This window comes from Cylas formicarius, unplaced genomic scaffold (assembly GCF_029955315.1).
Source record: "Cylas formicarius isolate icCylForm1 unplaced genomic scaffold, icCylForm1.1 PGA_scaffold_3__17_contigs__length_32017465, whole genome shotgun sequence".
Classification (NCBI taxonomy): Eukaryota; Metazoa; Arthropoda; class Insecta; order Coleoptera; family Brentidae; genus Cylas; species Cylas formicarius.
Window position 1 is genome coordinate 15,140,832 of NW_026844326.1, and position 21,460 is coordinate 15,162,291.

General features: G+C 32.9%; 1 protein-coding gene across 1 annotated transcript in view; it reads right to left on the reverse strand.

Annotated features, from left to right (window-relative positions):
- The window catches only part of LOC132699644 (acid sphingomyelinase-like phosphodiesterase 3b), a 77,885-nt gene that overhangs the window by 34,607 nt on the left and 21,818 nt on the right, over positions 1–21,460 (reverse strand). The window contains exon 3 of the mRNA XM_060666480.1: positions 12,022–12,214. Within this exon, the coding sequence (XP_060522463.1) occupies positions 12,022–12,214 (193 nt within the window). The remainder of the gene's footprint in view (positions 1–12,021; positions 12,215–21,460) is intronic.

Below are 21,460 nucleotides of genomic sequence, written 5' to 3' on the forward strand. Positions count from 1 at the left end.
GAAATAATTGTACTGAAAAAATTATCACCGTCTATGAAGAAGACGCAACTCGTGTTTCGGAAAATCCAGGTTTAAGTATTCGTAGATAAAGTGCGGAATTTTCAGCAGTTATTACGATTTACCAGGTCGCCTACAATTTGCTCAATTGTTAGAAAATTTGGAAACCGAAAACCCAAATTTCCTTAATAAGATTGTTTTTACTGACGAAGTTATATTTAGTACAAGGGGATACATTTGGTGTAGTTTAATTTTTTCATTGGTCCTTTTAAATTGTCGGTCAATCTAACTGGGACTCGTTATTTACACTTCCTTCAGCACCAATTGAAGTTACTACTAGAAAATGCCTCAAGACAAAATATTTCCATGAGCAGTTTCCTCATCGGTGACTTGGAAGTGCAAGTGAATTTATGTGGCCACCGGGGAGTCCAGAATTAACCCCTCTGGACCTCTGAATACTTAATAACACTTAAGGGATTAGACATATGCTGAAGAAGTTAATTCGTCTCAGAAAATACAGGGAGCTGCGAACACGCTTAGAAATAATAGAGAAATTTTGTTTAAGATTGAAAGACATTTAAAAAAGTATATTTTAAAATTTATTGAAGTAGGTGCTGGGCAATCCCAGCATTTTGAGTTTTTTTTATTACTATTACCAAAACTTTTATCGCTTCCAGTACAGCACAGACTTAGACGGCCTAGACAATAGAAACCTTTTTAAGAAAAATTGAACATTCTTTCAGATTGTGGTCATATTTCAAGCATAAGTCGACAGATAAAAAAATATCATTCGATTCATCTTAATAGTACGTTAAAACTAGCTCCGTATAAGAGCAATGTCCGAAGAGTCACGTAATTGTCATGTTAAGAAACCAAGAACAACCAATTTTAATTATTATACCATAATAACCTTCTTAATTAATGGAGATAATTCATAACTCAATTTTTGATTTAAAAGCATTGTATCTCCGAAATTAATCACAAAAACACAGTAGGTACAAATAATTGAAAATAATGAGTTTCAATTACATTGACTTTTTAAAAAGTTGAGTCTCGTTTAACTTCGAGTAAAGAACCCCCTCCTAATGGTCCGTAATGGACGCGGCGTTCTAACGACGTCGCTGTTATTACATGGAGGGTCAGCTCCATGTTACTCCGGCCCACAATGAAAACAGCGAAGTTTTCACTTAACTTTATTTTATGTTCGAAAGTTTACGTATAAATCGCAGAGAGTGTGCTAAAATAGAGGAGGATACCGTGTCCCTCCAGGACAGACTACATTACCGCGACGCCCGGTTAAAATAAAATGTATGTATTTGCCCGTCTCTTGAGGCGAAATTATTCATAACAGGGTAAAAAAATGTCCCGTCTCGACAGTTCCGGGGTTCGCACTCCTATTGATGAGAAGTTATGCGCGCGGCAGATGACAATACTTTTCGTTACAGTTTCATGGCGATTTTACCTCATTTCTTTTGTGGAAATATTGTGAGGTCCCAAAATTTGCAATCGTTAATCACAATTTGTCGTATTTGTTCCATATTATCCCTGTTAAACATTATACGCACAAAGTTGGTCAATATACTATTTAAAAATAGGGCAACAAGAATCGATCGCGCGTTTGTTTGTATATATAGGATGTTTAAATAAATGGGACTTGTTTATTGTTAATAAAAAAAATTTGGCAATCTTTTTAAATTTTTATTCAATTTTCCGATAGGTCCTTCTGTTCAAAAAAACTACTTAAAATCAATTATTTTAAGTAATTTTCATGAGAAAATAATGACTGTTTCACAAACAACTAAGTAATTTTTATGACCCAATCCAATTTTTTCTAAGGGCCCATTTTACGGGGCCGTGTTTTGGAATGGAGACAGTTTTGAACAAGCGTTTATTAAAAAAAACACTAAAAATGTTTTTTAAAATCAACCGTATATACACTGCAATGGTCTGGGAATATATACGCAACAAATTTTATATTTGGTAAAATTGAAAACACTATAATTTTTTTATTAACGACTATACCTTTTTACTCTAAATTTAACTGTGCTAATATTTTCGATAGGGTTGTAGTTCTCGATTATACATGAAAATTACAATATTGTTTCAAGAGACAATTGCATTCACAGCTACACAGTTACGACCAATAACTGTAATGCTACTTTAAGGTGTATTTCGTATATCATTTTCATCTAATCGTATCATCTAAAGTATAGTATATTATGCAACAAGTTAGATAAATGCGATTTTGACCACGAGTTTGATTTAGCACGAGCGAAGCACAAGGAAGCGAGTAGTCAATAAACGAGTGACAGAAGAAGTCTTTTCATTTTTGCAGGTTTGTTACGTACAAAGTATGGTATTTTATAGCAGTGAGTAATAAATTAGTAAAGATTTGTTACACGATTAACTGTAGATATACATTACATGTTCCATAACAAACACACAACGAAACTGCAATTGGAAATTATTCTTAAATTAAACTTCTTCGGAAACTGCTAAATTGCAACTAAAATGCGTGATTCGGTTTTTTAACATGTCTACGTAGAATTCCAAAGGTAAAAATAACTTTCCTTTAAAAAGTTTTGCGTCGCAATTAGTTAAATTCGATTGAAGAGTTTTCAGTAGCTACCAAGTGGTATTTTGAAAATACAGCTTCGCTCGCAAAAATGCCTTCTCAAAAATATTATTTGATTCCGAACTCATATGAACTTAAATTCCATTACTCTGAAAAATTTAGATAAACGTCAGTACTTTTCGCTCGATGAATCTTTTGCGGAAATATTACTCGAATATTCCGCGTAGCCACAGGGAAAGACATTTCAATATAATTATACTTACGAAAGAGCCCGGATCTAACGACATCAAACATTTTTCCATTAAATCAAACTTTATTTAATATAGAACGGCAGCTATAACATTCTGCAACTTTGTGAAGTACGGCGTGTACATTCTAGTTTTAGGGTTCACTGCGTTTTTAAATTGATCCCCTGATTTTTAAAGAAACAGTGTTTTCATAAATTATAAGGTACTATCGGATTTTTATGCAACTTCATAGAACATATTCATAAAATTTTTTTTGGTAACGTTATTCAAGATTTATCAGATTTTCAAAAAAAAAATACGTCCTCCTGTTCAAAGTAAAAAAAGCTACTTAAAATCAATTATTTTAAGCAATTTTCATGAAGGAATAATGACTTCTTCAGAAACAACTAAGTTTTATGACCCAATCCAACTTTTCTAGGGGCCTCTTTAATGGAGCCGTGTTTTAGAAAGGAGACAATTTTGGACACCTCTTCATTAAAAAAAACTAACTTTAATTTTTAATATTTTATTTATTGCAGGAATTAGCAAATGTTTTTTTAAAATACCCTGCAATGATATGGAAATATCGAATATAAACGCAACAAATTTAATATTGAGAACACATCTTTTCTAGTCAATATCCAGGTTGAGCATTCCAGCAAAACTTGCACGCTCAGCATTTTGTGAAATGCGCATGATACACCCATAAAGAAAATGTTGTTATTGTATCGTAATTTTAAAACACCCAAGAAATAGTTTCACAATCACCGTTTCTTTAAATACTAGAACTTAAAACTAAACACCTCGTTAAAACATAATAATGTTCTTAAAGGGAACCGTTGCTCCCAAGCGTACTTCGTCCGTAAAAGCGAACCAAAAACAATTATATTGGCTGTAATCTGATATTTGAAAACCTACGAAATGGTCTACCAGTACTTCTTGGAAATTCAAAACTGTTCAAGAATACAAAAATTAAAAAATAACATGAAAAATATCCCAAATGTACATTGTAAGGGTGTCACTTTCTAAACGCACATGAAGAATCGGCAAGTTTTGCCTAATTTTTTATCATTGGCTCGATTGTATTGTATTTACAAAAATCAGTAGCAGTTCTAATATACACATCGAAGTCAGAGAAATATGTTTTTTAATATAAAAATATAATAAAAACAATTTCAAAAATAATAGCAACTAGAAGACATGACAATCTGAAAGTTTTGAAAAAAATTATCAAAAAAAAACACCAAATATTTTGAAGTATTGGCCCAATTTTTAGTACCTTGCTAGTGATCCCCTCTTGGTGGTTTTGGTTTAATTATTAGCTCTTCTTATTGGCCGAAAACATTTTAAAAATGTGTTTCTACTCCCTTCTCTAAATTACCCAATCATACATGGAGATATTTAAAGATATTTTAAAAATTGTTAAAAATGCAATACTAGCAGTTAGTAAAGCGCTTAAGTAATAATTTCATGGACGTGGACTTTTCCAAAAACCTCTTCCTCCTTTTCGCGTTCAGCCGTTGCGCTTTCACCACTTTTATGCACTTATATATGAAAGATGTCACCTATTTAATGATCTGCTTTCGAGAAAATCCATTTTAGTTACTGTTAAAATGTGTTACTTAACCAAAGTATGATATTTTTAATTAAACGTTCCTTGATTCGATTTGAGAGCACACAAAAAGAAACTTAATTGTTTTTTTTTTTCAAAGAAACTTCCACAGGCTACTGTAATGCTTTTTACACAAACACAAAAATAAACTTTTTCTATATACATTGAAGAAATAATCCTATTTATAAATTTGAACAACGCCAGTTCAAATACGACCAAGATTAATACGACAAACTGTTCCGTAAGATCCTCAATTACATCAAAACGCACGCGACTTTTTCTTTGGGTCTCCGCCCCCTTCTCCGAAACTTTACCAATTTCTTTGTTCCGCTCGACCATAAGCAAACTGTCCCCTCGAGACTACCTGTATCCTTGCCGGGAAAAATTCCATAAGTTCTTTTTGGAGAGGTAAAAAGATAACGCGAGTAATCGCGTTACGTGTGTGGGGGAGGATTGTGGGGCAGTCATTGCCTCGTCGCCGACGAAAAATGAAAACTGCCCATTGTTAGTCTGCCAAACCGTAACCGAATTATCCGTATGTCTGTTTGGTTTTCGTCGTTCACGTTCTCTAATAAGCGTTGATGTAGAGTTTAATGAGAAACGCGAGTTAATTGCTGATTATTTGAGCTGAAAATTCGACAAATGCAATTTAAATTTCCTCAATAATGTCGAGTTCCACGTTGCGAAACGTATGATTCGACACAAAATTTAAGCTGAACATTTTAAAAACGGGAAATTGTTCAAATCACAACGAAAATTTTGTGTCAATTTTGATGGGGGATATTATATGCATTTTTCTTAAGAATATCATTGCCTTGATTAAAATAATTGTTTTGGTTATTTCACGGTTTGAAAAGTCAATCAAGGGAGATCCAATCCCTTGGTAAAGTATACCGGGTGACACAAGAAGGTGGGAACACTCCATAACTTTTAAACGGCTTGAGATAGCGATTTGACATTTCGAAGGGTTAATATATTTTTTGACAATATGTCCGGTTTTAGCGGAAACGACAGTCACTTTCGAATTTTAAATGGCACAAGCTATATTTTTTAGCACCTTTGGAATCAGGAGATCATTCAATTTTGTTGTTTTTTAAATTTTTATTAATTTTGAAAATTGTGTCTAGGGAGCTGTGACCATCATGAATAATATTGACCGGGTCACCTGATCATTGGAAAAATTGTAAATGAAATTTTTCATTACTTAATTTTTTAGGATTACCTAGTTTTTTTAAATAGCACCCTAATGGGAACAGAAACTTTTTAAAACCGGTACTTGTTTTTGCAAAATTTTGACATCGAAATTATCAATATCCTTTAAAAAATAAGCTCACGGGAAGAAAAAAAAAACAAATAAATAAATACATTTTTAAAAAACCAAAATATTATTTAGGTGGTTTTGCATCTATTCATCAAGTCGGCATGGTCGAAAATTCTGACAATTTGTACAATTTTATCGGATTATCGATTTTGTCGTATTGGATTATCATGGAAAAAAATAAACTGCAAATGGAGAAAAAGTTGATATGTTTCTGATATACGGGGAATGCAGAAAAAACTCTCGACAGGCCCGTGCATTGTATGCAGCATGCTATCCGACACATCGCCTTCCTGCACATTCTTTCTTTACAATAAGGAGGACATTTTGAAAACATTCTATGAAAGTTTTATCTTAAAATAAATTGGTTATTAGTAAAGTAATGAATGTGAGGTTTGACATTGTTGAGGTTTTATTTTCTTTTCTTTCTTTATAAGATTTTCAAAATATTGTGTTGAATTATCCCAAAAAGTGACAGATTTGAAAAGAAAAAAAATATTTCTATTCTATTAATTTTTCAAAGAAACTTCCACAGGCTACTGTAATACTTTTAACAAAACTTACGGATTCCTCCTGCGTCGGTTTTTGCTGAGTCGAACTGAAGCTCTGAAGAAGCCAACAGGCTGATTGGCGAAACGTCAGCAAGTTCGACTCAGCAAAAACCGACGCAGTAGGAATCCAGAAGTTTTGTAAGAGGTATTTTTATTCTCTTGTTCTTCTGAATTTAAGGAAAAAAATGCTTGTAGCTTATGACGTACGTATACATACAATACTTACGTTAGTGTTTGACTGTATCTCAGTATTCCAAAAGCACATAAACTTTTTACTATAATAAAACACTTTCAACAAAAAATTCTAATCGTTTAATCTCAGAAGAAACTCTCTTTGGAATTTTATTTTTTTTTTAAATACTAATCCGTTTTCTTCTTTCCACTGCATGAGCTCGTCGAGAATTACTTCTACATTTTGCGACGTGTTTGCGATAAAATGAATCGTATTACTTCTATAGCTAAAATTAATTGATATACTACGAAAAGCAATGTTGAAAACTTCAGACACAGGCGATAAAGTGGAGACATGTTGCATTTAAAAGTTAATTTGAAGTCAAATTGGGAAGATCGCAAAGCCACCTAAGTAATATTTTATCCTAGGTTATCCCAAAAAATTAATAGTTCATTGTATTAAACGCTTTTGCTATTAGACAAATAAAGAAAAGTTTCATTTACAATTTTTCCCATGATCAGGTGACCCGGTAAAAGATATGATAGTCACAGCCTCCTAGACACATGATAGTCACAGCCTCCTAGACACAATTTTGAAACATTAAATAAAAATTAAAAGAAAAAAACAAAAAAAAGAGAAAGACCGTAATATCCAACATAGAATGATCTCCTGATCCAAAAGTGCAGAAAATATAGGTTCTACCACTACCGCTCAAACTGGAAATGCAAAAATTGGACATTCAGCCTATATTAACCTTTCCATATTTCAAATCGAGATCTCAAACCGTTTAAAAGTTATAGAAAGTTGCCACTTTCTTGTGTCACCCGGTATATACCCTCCTATACAAAACTTTTTCTATTAAACATTGCCATTTAATAATAATAGCTTTCATGAGTGATGTGATGAATCAAAATAAATAAGAACTAAAAGTTCAGATTTTCACGAAATTATATATTTTTACATAACAATTGTTTCGACAACACCGTGTCTTTATCAAATGTACATTTGATAAAGACACGGTGTTGTCGAAACAATTGTTATGTAAAAATATATAATTTCGTGAAAATCTGAACTTTTAGTTCTTATTTATTTTTTTAAATGGATTTTCATCAAGTAAAAGCCACTTCAGTTCAAGATGTGATGAATGCAGAACACATGCAGATCCATTAAAATCCGTGACAAAGTTTAATGAATTTGAACATAATGCGTGATGACATCTACATCGTAATTACTTTCTACAGCGAAGCTAATGAACTTGTCTCAATGAGATAATGTTATTTCTCAACATATATCTGCAAAATGCTTTGAGTTTTGTACAATTGAAGTTGTAATTAAAAGTTATTTTATTTACTACTAAAAATTTAACTCACAGCGGTTTTTACAACTACTCATCTGCATATTACACTTTGCTAAGATTTTCGATAAGATTGTACTTTATGATTATACATAAAAATTACAAGATTGTGGCAAGAGTAAAGTTCATTCATAACTTCACAGTTACCACCACTAACTATATGGCTACTTTGAGCTGCATTTGGTATAACATTGTCATCTAATCATATCATAGAAACTGGTACATTAAAAACTGCATTTATTAGTAAACTATGCATCAAGTTAGATAAATGCTATTGTGATCAAGAGTTTGATTTGGTACGAGCGGAGCACAGCGGAGTGAGTGGTAAATAACTTGTGATTGAAGAAGTTTATCAACGTGTTGAATAGTATACTTTTTCTACGTCCTTCAGATTTGGCTACATTTTGGCAAATTAGCTATGTCTTTCAGAAGGTTTGATATAAATTTGGGATTTTGTAGTAGAGACTAATAAATTATTAAAAAGTGTATAAGAAGCTTGTTACACGATTAACTGTATTTTTGTAGGTCATGTATATATTCTAATTCACTAGTATCCATTAGATGTTCCATGTCAACCACAAAACGAAAGTGTAATTGGAAATTATAATTAAATTAAAAATCTTTGGACTGTATAATATGTTTTAGTTTATACTTCGGAAACCGCTAATTTGCAATTAATGTGCAAGATTATTTTTTTAACATGTTTACGAAGAATTTCAATGGTAAAAATAACTTTCCTTTAAACATTTTTGCTTCACAATTAGCAAAATTCGAGCGAAAAGTTTTCATTAGCTACCAAGGTACTGTATTTTTTGTCTTTGAAAATGCAGCTTCGCTAACAAAAATGTCGCCTCAAAAAGATCATTCGATTCCGAACTCATATGAACTTAAATTCCATTACTCTGAAAAATTTAGATAAACGTCAGTGCTTTTCGCTCGATGAAACTTTTCCAATGCGGAAATATTACTCGAATATTCCGCGTAGCCACAGGGAAAGACATTTCAATATAAAGATACTTATGAAAGAGTCCGGATCTAACGACATCAAACATTTTTCCATTACATCAAACTTTATTTAATAGAGACCGGCAGCTATAACATCCTGCAACTTTGTGAAATACGGCGTGTACGTTCTAGTTTTTGGGTTCGTTGCGTTCTTAAATTGATCCCCCGATCTTTAAGGAAACAGTGGTGCTTCATAGAAAAAAAAAATTAAATTATATTGCTAGAGTTTCATCAATTTTAAGTTACTATCGGATTTTATGGGAGTTCATAGAACATATTTTCAACCATGCTAAAAAGTGAAATATCTATTAAACTTAGTTGCAGATTTGATCTGATTCATTTAATCAAAAATACGTTTTTTACTTAAAGCAAAATGATCAACCTCTACCGGAGGAAGTGGAATGCTTCACCATGAAGGAAAGGAAATTATAGAATGTTTACATATAATTTTAAGACGGACACATTTATTGAGGGAGTTTTCCAAAATTTGAAGGACTTCAAGTTAATTTTTAAATGCAACATGTCTTCACTTTATCGCCTGTGTCTGAAATGTTCAACATTGCTTTTCGTAGTATATCAATTAATTTTAGCTATAGAAGTAATGCGATTCATTTTATCGCAAACACGTCGTTTACTAAATTGAAAGCTGATCTATTTACACCCCATGAACTGGAAGGCTGCAAATGTTGATTGATGACAATGAATTGATTAATATGTCATAAACGTATATCTATTCGTATTTTTCACCATCAAGGTAAGACCTTTTCATAAGTAAAATTAATAGTTGGGAATTTTTTGTTTATAATTTTTAGGATATTGAATTGAATTCTTTGGTGTTGAAAACATTTTATAACACACTTAATATGGAAATGTTCTATTCTCCCTTAATTGGTCGAAATGTAGACACGGTATATTCATTCCTATTACTTTGATTGATATAGTAATGAGATTCAAGTCTTTCCAATATCGTTCAATGCTGTGAATCAGCGGTATCGTTAGCTACTTCAAAACGAGCACACAGCTTGATGTATGCAGATTATTTGAAAAAGTTCTGCACTGTTGACAATACAACTCAACCATTTAAAGGTGAACTAGACAAATTCGTGGTATGGTGTAATATTGATTACCTGCGCTTCAATGCGAGAAAATGCAAACATATATCTTTCCACAAGCTCCAAAGTCAACATCGAGTTATAAAAAAAGACACCATGAACGATTTTGGAAATACATTCAACAAAGCACTGACATTTAATAAACATTTAGGTAATGTTATTTCCAAATCCAAGCTTCAAAATCCAACTTGAACAAGTATAATGTTCCTCGATTATTATTAGTCCATGCAGTGAAAAATGTATTTTTACTTTAAATTGTTTATTATGAATATAAATGAAGGAGTAAATTTAGCTACACAACAATGTTGGATTATTTATATAAAAAAAAGTTATTCTACATCAAGGTAACCACTATCGTCACTGGACTCGTTCTCCACATTAATAATTCATTCTGTCACTATTCGACTTGTACAAACATTTTGTTCCACAGATTTTTTTGCAACTACAAGCAGATATTTTTTCTACTGCCCTTATAATTAATTGTATTGCGCCAGAACTAAATTTCGGCGAGGTGTTGTTTCTTCTTAAACTGCGTTTCAACTGTCCCCACATCAGATCTATCGGGTTAGAATTGCCGTAATGTGGTGGAAGACTGACAACTTTGAATCGTCGCTCCATGGCCAACTTGTCCATATAATACTTCTTTTCAAACGTTCCCGTTTCAATAACTGCTTTTTGTGTGGGAATTTTCAAAATACAAATCAATTTCAAGCAAAAAATTTTGAATGACTTCTGGCGTTGTCCAACACTGTTTGGTGGGATATTGGGAAGCAAAGATGTCTGCTGTCATGTTTTCGTGGTAGTCAACCTTTGCTTCTTTGACATCTTTTGCAGAAAGCAGCAAAGCGTTATCTACGTAATTCGTTGGCCCCGCGAAACTGTCACATGTAACGAACATTTCCTCCTGTTACCATCAGTCCATCCTCTCTTGACGGTATCAAACCACGCCTCATCTAAATATATGATGACGACGTTTTAGCACGAATTTCTTGGATTTCTCTTGGCAACAGTTACTGTTCAAAACACAACACAATTCTTCATGTAAAGTTTTATTTGTTGAAACAATATTCTTCTGATAAACATGATATGTCGACCGTCTCGTTATTCCGGCATGGTGCATGCACCATTCACAACTACATATGGTGTTTTAATAATCGCAGACCTTAATTTTATTGCTCCAGTTTCCCCAGATGTCGATTTCAGAAACAGACACACGTTTAAAATTATAACTTTGGCAGCAACGGGCAAATGTGTCCGCGTTTTTGATCTATTTGAATTTGACGGATATTCATTATCAACGATAATACGTCGTCGACCACAATCTCAAATTTTTTCTTTGCTTTACATGGCAAGTGACTAACAAAATTGAATGATGTTAGTATTCAGTAAGAAATATATTGTAATAAAATGTATATGGTACCTCGGTAAAAGTGCATACTGAGTCTTGAAAGACAATTTAATAGCAGTAGGTTGATAATTACTAATTACAAACACAAGACGGAATAGAAACAACTCCGAATATTCGATGGCTAAGAAAATACTGTTTCATATAACTGACAGCATACTTCGATTTCACTAACCCCCACAAATCAACCAATAGCAAACTGGGAAAACATCCAGTAGAAATCAATTACCTACATAAGATTTTGTATTGCTTGAGTCATTATGTTAAACCTTTAAATTTGAAATCAGTATAAGCTTTCTAATGTGTTTTTAATATATAGAAATCAACTCATCTATGTAGGGACTATTTTAGGAAGATTTATAACAAGCACACTAATATGAATTAATATAACAGTCTAATCAAAGAGAATTTCCCTACTCTTAAAATACAACAGTCCGCAAGGCACAGTTCTTGTCGGCTAACACCTTAAATACGGCCCTGCTTGTGGTACACGTGCTGAAAATAATGGTCCTATCCGCTTTACAACAGGCGGGTTTTAAAATGATTCCAAAGTCAAAACTATAAAAGATTGTAAAAACGGTAAATACTTGGCCGAACTTTAACATTCTACACATCTACAAAGGCAACGAAGTTGCTTTATTTAAATAGGTATACAGAAATTACCACATAAATATTCTACAGAAAGTTACTTACCCAGTCCAAAGTACGAATTCTACATTATCATTCTGTTTTGATTTCATGAATCTAGCTGCAGACTCTATAAGTTCCCACGGAGTGTCGCACCCATAATCGCCGAAACGGCCCGATATTCCGGAACTCGAACGCCTTTGCGCTTTGCTACCCTCCGCACTACCACCGGCTGCTCTGTTGTCGTGCCTCCAGCAGCCTGTAACAACAGAAGCAACTTCGTCGATAAAAATTTCGACTTACATGCTATATCGCAAATTGTAACAATTGCCAAATTATCCAAATTTTTAAATAAGAAGACAATTGTTAAGCCGAGTAAATTTTTGTTTTCATAAAAGGAAATTTCGTCATTTGCTCTTTAAAAGCTTTTTCCAGTTTTGTTTTTGAATTATTTACGGCAAGGCAAGAATTTACGCCAACCGTAATGACACTTTAAGCTCGATTAATTATACATAATTTAGGTAGTAGCGACCTACATTTTCTTTTTCGCCCCTTCTTCAGATTTCCCAAATCCGCAATGTAAAATAGGTGTCAAGTTGAAAGTGTAGGAAGTAAATGTGTAAAAATTGTAGAAGCTGCAGACCTATCCGTGAACGACATAATTTTAATCTGTTTTTAGGAAATGTGACAATTGTCATATTGGCTCCATTTATTTCCATTGGTATTAAGTTTAATTTAACAAGTCGACTTTCATCGACACTTGACAAAAGAACTATTCTGAAAAACATCTTCTTGCATATAAATAACTTTTGTTATTATCTAATTATTACAATCATGGTGTAATCAAACCGATATATCCTATTTTAATAAATTCAGGTGTATTTGTACTAAGAAAGTCAAGTGAAATTCCTGAACCGCAAATAGGCGAAATTAAAAAGTGTAGGAAGCATTATATCGAAATTAGGAAACTGAGAGAAAGGAAAACAGAGGAGAGTTCAACAAGGCAACAAATAAAATATCCATCCAAACAAATGTAACTTAAGAAAAAAGAATGGTCGAGACAGTGGAGATGGACTTTTTGAGAAGGGCATGCCAAATATCAAGGATGGAGGAGATTATAAGAAGAACAAGACAGCATCAACAACATTGAATCAAGATAGTTACTATGCTATGGATACGTAAAAATAATGAGAGAGGAAAGATCACCAGAAAGGTCAATGGAGTATTATCCCCGAAACAGAAAGAAAAGACTACGTATTTAGATGGAATGCGTCAACATATGGTAGGAAAAACATAAGGAAGGAAAATAGCAAAACACAGGGATATGGAGCTCGAAATATGCGCCAGAAGCAGCGGGTTATATATACCGGGTTAGTAAAAAATACTGGAACGGTTGAATATCTGCAAAACTGCCAAATCTCAAACGATAAAATTCAATACCAAAACCAAACAACAAAAATTATGACTTGTAAAGTAAATCGGGTATATTTTTGTAGTATTTTTAAATTCCTTATCAATACTCCATAGTTTCAAATTTAATTTGCTACTCGCCAGAATTCGCAATAATAATAATTTTGAATACTCGGTTTCAGTGCTTCATCGTTCATGAAAATATCCTGTGATAAATATGACTTTTTTGTTGTACTCTTGCTAACCTAAATCCTCAAAATCAGGAAAAGACGACAAATCAGGGGATTCTACCCGTTTCAAATTTGGAATTGTTAACGTTCAGCGAAAGTATTTGAATTTGGATTATCAAAAATTACCAAAAACTATTGAATACAATGTGCTAGGACCTAGTTGCAAAGTAAAATTAAACTTCGTTGAAGAGTTTCGCTGCGAGCAGTCATTTATATTCATACCTAAGGGGGTATATCTTGTGCGCTTCTTCGTGTGATATTCTATTAACCCCTTCGAATGGATTAGTTAGTAGTAGCCAGTCTAGGCAAAATTCCTCTACTCTTCAGAAAATTTACCATGTCTTCGAGATAAATTTTTAAACTGGGTTGGTTTTTAATCGATCATCATAATGTTTGTTTATTAATTACGGCCAACATATCGCAAGTAGACTAACGGTATAACCGGAGTAAACAATCCACAGCAGATTAAATAAACGTGCTTTAAACGTCGAGGGTGAAACGCCCCTAAAACTTAATTTCCCGGTTTAATACAAACTTCAAGATTTGCTTTAATGACTCGAACATTCGGTTACCTCGAGAGCCGCGAATCCATCGACTTTATTGCTTCTACTTTTAATGCCTGTTTTCATTCGCGCTCGCTTGAGCGTTGTTTATGTCCGCCACTAAATCTGAAGTAAGATGGTCGACAATTAATTTTAGAGCAGTCAGCCTCGGGAACAATAAAGACCAATAATATCGCGAAACGTTGAATTGCTGGGCCTTATGTGTAATTAGCAAATAACCCTGGAGTCAGTCCTAGCCAACGAATCTTACTATCATTAAGCGATTTATCGGATTAGATAAAGACGGAATGTACGATTTAAGTTCCTTCACAATTGCACGTAGCTATGCTCACTAGGGACTTCCGTTTGGCGGTTACATTTGTTCGATTTTTGCAATCCAAGATGTTTTGCAGTTCAAGTTCAGTAACTTTTTCCAAATCATGATATCCAATTTTAAAAAAGACGTATTTGATAAATATATCTAGACTTTGTAACATAAATTTTAAAATAAAATTACAAATTATTTTTATTACCTACTTAAATTACTTAAAATTATTCACATAATATATGAATATCACTATCGCTATCGTCGGCTATTCTGATTATTATTTATTCTATATTATTTGCAATTATTTGCAGCATCGCTTCTTTTTTCTCCCGCTGAAATAGGATTATTCAAAATTTTCCGTATAGTTGATGTTGGAATTTTCGTCAAGGTGGCCGTTTCTTCTAAAATGCTTGCTTGCTGGCACCACGTTCAATGAGAGAAGAATTTTTAATATTTTTCGCAGACAGAGAAAGTCCATTTGGAATCCAACCGTCTTTAGAACCACCATCCAAAATATTAATTATTTTACCTCTTTTTGATGGCGCGTTTGTTTTACACTTATCAGTTGAGTCAACCTAACCCTTTTCTGGGGTATCATAAGCGTCGAACCAGGTTTCATCCAAGTAAATAATTGGTCTTTGTTGTTCTCTGTAAATCATAATTTTTTCTAGATATTCCAGTCGCCATTTCCGAATTCTAAAAGATTCCATTAAAACTCGCCTCCTGTCAATTTTTTAAATCTAAAACCTATGTGTTGAATACACTTCCATAAGGTAGTTCTGCCACATTTCACACCGATTTCATCTTTTTCAAGCCTCCTAATTAAGATATCTAATGTAGGCACGCTTTGTTCCTCGTATAACTGGTAAATTTTACGCCGGATTATATCTTGAACACTTTCATCAACACTCGAGAAAATGTCACCATCGCTTGTTTTTTTCCTCGCTGAAATAGGATTATTCACAATTTTCCATACAGTTGATGTTGGAATTTTCGTCAATGTGGCCGTTTCTTCTAAAGATGCTTGCTTGCTGGCATCACGTTCAATGAGAGTCAAATAAACATTGTTTATAACTTCCTTAATCTTAATAGTGTTTTCTTCATTTGGGAGGGAGCATCTCCTAAGATACACTAGACTCGCACATATTTTGCATAATTCGCACACGATTCAACACACGCTGTATTACACACGAAATAATAATGATTACTAATACACTTAAACTAAGTAGTATACCAAACCAAAGAATATTAAACACAGGTAGGTATAAAATTATTTTCTATTACGGACCACAATTTTACCTGAATTTAAATTCCGAAACTTTAGGTAATAATCCTGTTGCATTGTATGTTACTGACCACCCTTGGATTCAAAAGCAATTGGTCACTTTCTTATATCTATGAACAGACTATACTTGATATTTTCGTAGAGATTTTTACCCACTTTGCGCTATGTTTTTTCTAAACAGTGATATCCACACACTAAACTCCTTTAAAAACGCCGCATCCAAACTTATTGTTGATCTGTCAGCGGCCATTTTGGTCGTTAAATGCCGCAAGGTCATTGGCTAAATACGAGATTTTAAATCTCGCTTCTGCGCATGTTGAATGGGCCTCCTTATTTTATTTTTTTAGGTGCTTCATACGTTCCTGTATTATCAGCATTACGTAGGGCTTTTATATCTTTACTAAATGGTTGAAACATAAGTATTGTGCCGGTGCATTTTAGATCAAAAGCATATCGTCAAATGATTATGTAGTCTAGTATTTTTCTGGCTTATATGGCCAAGTTATTATTTTTTAATTAAGTATGTAATTATACTTAGACGTGGCATGAACTTAAAGCACAGAGAGAGTTGAATTCGAATATTGTTTTTTTTTAGCTGTTCAATTACGTTGCTTAGTTCAATAACATTAGCAAGTGTATTAGTTCGCAAGACGCGACACGACAAATTACCGTAACAATAAAATATGATTTAAAGGGGAGCAAAAATATCCAGTAATCACTTATAACGTTCGTTTCCTGCTCCATATCGCTCTGTGTCTCAAGAATGAATTTTCCAAAATTTCTTACCCCGATTTATTTGACGGATGGGAACCTTTTTTGTATAAAATAAGCTAATAGATCATTTCTCTACACCTTAGGGGTTGACGGTAGTGTCACGACGGCTTCGAAAAGGTCTTCCGACGAAAAGAATAAATACATAAATCAACTTCCTGACTACGAAAGAGGTGAATATACTGGTCCCGGATGTGATAAGGACTAAACCGTTACAAATATGTTACAAACTCCAATATTTGCTCACGAAGAAATCTTTTGCGATTGCTTTTTATTATTACCGTATCAACCATACACCAAAAAGAGAAAAATAAAATAAAATCTCAACTTTACATAATTAGTATTGGGTAATCAGAAAAAATAATAAGAGATAAGTTCTCAACCGTGAAAGTTATGCTTGTCAGTTTGTGAACGTTATAAGAAAAGTTTCGACGGAGAAAGAATAAAAAATCTGATACCCATAAACGGGAAAGAACATTTTTCGTTGCAATAAAGTTTGGGATCGAAGGTTCAGAAAAATCAATAAGTTTTTCACTACGTAGGTAGCAACTTTCTTAAAATATGATTGATACCAAATACCGCTACGTTAATAGTGAATAGAATACCATACATACAGTGTGTCCCATTTAAGACCTGTACACCCTTGCAAAATCTTTGTTTATGGTTCGATTTTGTTTTTTTTTTATTGGATAGGTCTCTCAAAAATGCACTAAGAGTTCGTGAGTGAAAGATCTTAAAATCACATACAAAATAAACGTCATTTACAAGGTTTTAAGTATTAATTTTTTTTAAATATTAAAAACTTTGGTCATTGGTAGTCCTGAAAATAAATCTGTTGTCATTTTGAATTTGAAAAAATCTCTAAAAGTACTTCTCGATTTTCCGCTTCAAAAAACTGTGTCAGCCATGACTTTTTCAGTCAATGCGATACGAAAAAACCCTTTTATTTCCGTTTAGTAGGGTCTATCTAGTAAAAAAGAAATATCAAAATTGAGTCATAAACAAACATTCTACAGGAGTAATGCTTAAGTGAGGCGCCCGAAATATTTCGAGCACCCTGTATTCAAACTTCATGGAAATTAGTATTTATTAGTAGGTTTTATGTAATCTTGAATAAAAATTCGTTGACACTTAATTATTAAAGAAATCTCTAATAGTCCTTCTCAATATTTGACATCAAAAATTAGTCCCAGTTAGATATGACTTCATGATGTAATCAGAAACATAATGTTTTAGTGCGTTTTGAGAGATCCATCCAACAACAAAAAATCAAAATCAAACCGTAATCAAAGTTTTTACAACGATGTACATCCCTTAGCGGGGCGCAAACGATATTTGAAACACCCTGTATTGAAACATTATAAAAATTGGCATAGTTGGATTTTAAGTACTCCTAAATAAGAATTCGTTGCCAATTTATATTTTTTTAAATCCCTGATAGTATTCTCTCTCTTTTGTTAAATGTCTCAGTTGGTCACGACTTTAAGTTGAAGTTGTAGTAAGAAGCAAAACAATGTTTAAGTGCATTTTTCAACATAAAAAAAATTATCAAAATCAACCAATAAACAAAGATTTTACAAGGGTGGACAGTTCTTAAGCAGGACACGCTATACATATATAATTTCATACTAGTTACAGTCACCATGGTTTTCTCGAAGTCGTATGAGTACGCATATTTGCCACGACTTTTATTGTATCTTGTAAACAATAAACTACTATTCGATAACATTTTCGGTTTTTCAAGTGGGAGATACTCCATACAAGAACTTAATTTATTCTTAAAGGATATTGTTAATTATATAGAGTCCTGCGAGTGTCCTGTTGTGGTCTTCTGTGACCTCAGCAGTGCATTCGATTGTGTAAATCACGACATAATGTTATGGAAAAGTCGAAGTCACCTGTGATAACAATTAGTATCAGTACTTTTCCTCTTGTATATTGTCGGTTTAGAGAGTTTGCGTGCCTCGGACGAATTCGAAAAACAGCGTTTAATAAGTTTGCTGTTGACTTCACGAGATCTATGAGTAGCTGTGGTACATGTCTAGAAGACAAATGTAACGTGGTTTTGAGTGATATGAACTCATGGGTTAATGATAATGACTTATACGTTATCACTCAAAACATCTTTTATAAGTCACGTAAAAACCTTTCGCCTCTCATAAATACTGAAGATTCATAGATAAAAACGTGAATTTTAAACCTCATTGCTCTTCTTTTCTATCGGTGTTGGGAGCCAACATCTATTTATTACAAAACCTGAAAGATATTTTAACAAAATCATAAATATTAAATATTTATTATGCTCATGTTGAGAGTAGAATTAGGTATGGTATAATTTCGACTAATTCGACAAATGGGTTCGTGGTTCAGAAAAAGGCCGGTATTTAAAAATCAACTTCTTGCAAAACCTCTTTTAAAAAATTTAATATTTTAACATTGTATGGTCTATATGTGTTTGATATGTGTTTATTGAAATTTGTGTTTATGTGTTTCAAAATTCATCAGGTTTGTGTGGAACAGTAATTATCACTCAGTGAATACAAGATTTAAAGACGACTCTAGAGTTCCTTATGCAAAATATAATAGTTCTTATAGAATCCCATTTGCAATTTTTTAACCTCTTACCGAAAGAATTAAAAATATGTGATAATTTATGTGCATTTAAAATTATTTAAAGGAATATCTTGCGCCTGTACTCAGTAGAAGAGTTAGTCTTTTTCCTTCCTTGTTTATAGAATACTGTTTGTAGTTTGTTTTATAATTAAGATTATTATGATTATTATTATTTCAAATTCTTTCAACTGTAACTGCTTGACAGTTCCGTATATACTAGATGCTACATACATACACCTTTGAAAGGTTGTTGGGATAAGGAGCAGCCCAAAACCTTCGAAAAACTTTTTTTGAGAAGCGGACACATCTATTAAGTTTTTGAAAATGTCTCCCTTGTTCATGAACCTAAAAATATTGATTAAATGTACATATTAAGGTAAACATGTATTTTCTATGTATATGAGTATTTTATGCCTGTTTTTGTGAGTTTTAAAAATAAATTATATTGTTATAAATTTTATTTTAAAAAATATATTGTTTGACAGCCAAATGATAATGTATAAATAATTGCAGTAAGCACATATAGGTAAAAATTAATCAAACAACGAGAATACTTCATTCTCCAGTTTATATAAACGAATAAGAGAAAAACAAGAATCACGCCATTGTCATTCAAGTTTAGTTCAAGTTTATTGTGAAAATGTTGGGTGACAATACGGCTGGTAATTGTAAACTGTTTACGTTCTTCATCAGATATTCCATTTAGAATGATTTGTACGTATGTCTCGGGTGAATTGAATAACTCGAATTGTGTCATACTCGAATACGTTCAACATTAAAACGAATTTCCTTCAATTTTTCGTAAAAGTGCCAGTCACTAGTTTATTTTAGTTAAAATTTGAGTCTCACCTAACCTTATTCATATATATTCACTGAACAGTTCTTGGCGCTGTTGCTAATTTTGAAGTTAAGAAACGGTATCTATTCACAAGTTTCACAAGTTTTACAAACTGTGGTATGACAGAATAAAGTAAACTAAAAATCACATTATGCTTCAGTCACATTACATTGAAACTAAAGGTCTAATACATCTGACACACTTTTGGAGACAATGCAACCCATATTCGATGCCTTTGAGAGTTATTTGAAAACTAAAATTGATAATACCAAGCAGAAACACGCAAAGCAAGAAAATAAGTTCACCTGACTATGGAAAACGTCTCAGATTTGTTTACGTACACATTAAATGACACTTCAGAATTTAAACAACCAAATTCATTGCAAATTTCACTGTATTGCAGCATTTTTGCTATCAGCCTACATAAAATAATTGTCGCGTGGGAACGCGATTATAAGCAATGAGGCTGATAGACGAAATTTTAAAAATCAATTTGCTTGCTTCATATCTTGTGTCTATCTTAAACAAAGTCAAAGTCTCAAAAAGAGGATGAACAAAGTATCACAAAATTTAAAAAATATATGAAAAATTTTATTTAAAACAAAATCCTAAGCTATAGTATAGCAATAAAATAATTTTCATAAAAATATTAAATCAAAAAAGAATAAGCAGAAAAAAAATCTCTCAAATTTGACGTAACTCACTTAGGAAGTTTTATTAAAAGCTAATTAACTGTCACCAGTCCGACCCTGTGTGGCCACGTGTAGCCACGATTTTTATAAATCGTTTCATTGCGAGTGAAAAAAGCGGAAAAACGAGAAACGTCCACAGAAAAGAGTATTTTCCGTTTGCTATAAAATTGGGCGTAATATTACTCCCATCTAGTGATCAATGGATTAAATTTGCGTTCAATTTTGTTGTAATTTTAATAACACCTACTCTAAAGCGCCGGTCTACTGTTCCGAAAACAAAAGATAGTCTGCGGAATTTACAGTCCATTTTAATGCTTTTGTACAATGCTCGGGACAAAAGGGGAATATTAATTTTCAGTTTTGCCTCTGGCTTTAGGAAAGTTGAAAATTTTCATTAATTTTCACAAAATCCGTTATCTGAAGTCCTTAGATTTATTTGCCGTTGAGTAAGTATGGATTTCTGATTCCGATTGAGAAATGGAAGCAACGCAATCTTCTTACACAAAGAGAAGAAGAATTAAAAACAATAACCTCATGAACAGGAACTACGAAAAGTGACCACAAGAGCTCTCAAGAATTGGTTATTAAAAGTACACACTAAAGAAATTATTAGATCTTGAATTACTCCAACGTTACGGCAAGAATTTGTTTTGATTCATTAATGTTAGAGACTACTCATATAAATATTAGGGATCTCGGATTCACCAGTTCCATGACGGGCCACGTTATTCAAAATCGAAAAATGTGAAAAGCGATGGATCCATCTCATAACCGTCAATCGTCGAAAAATGTGTAA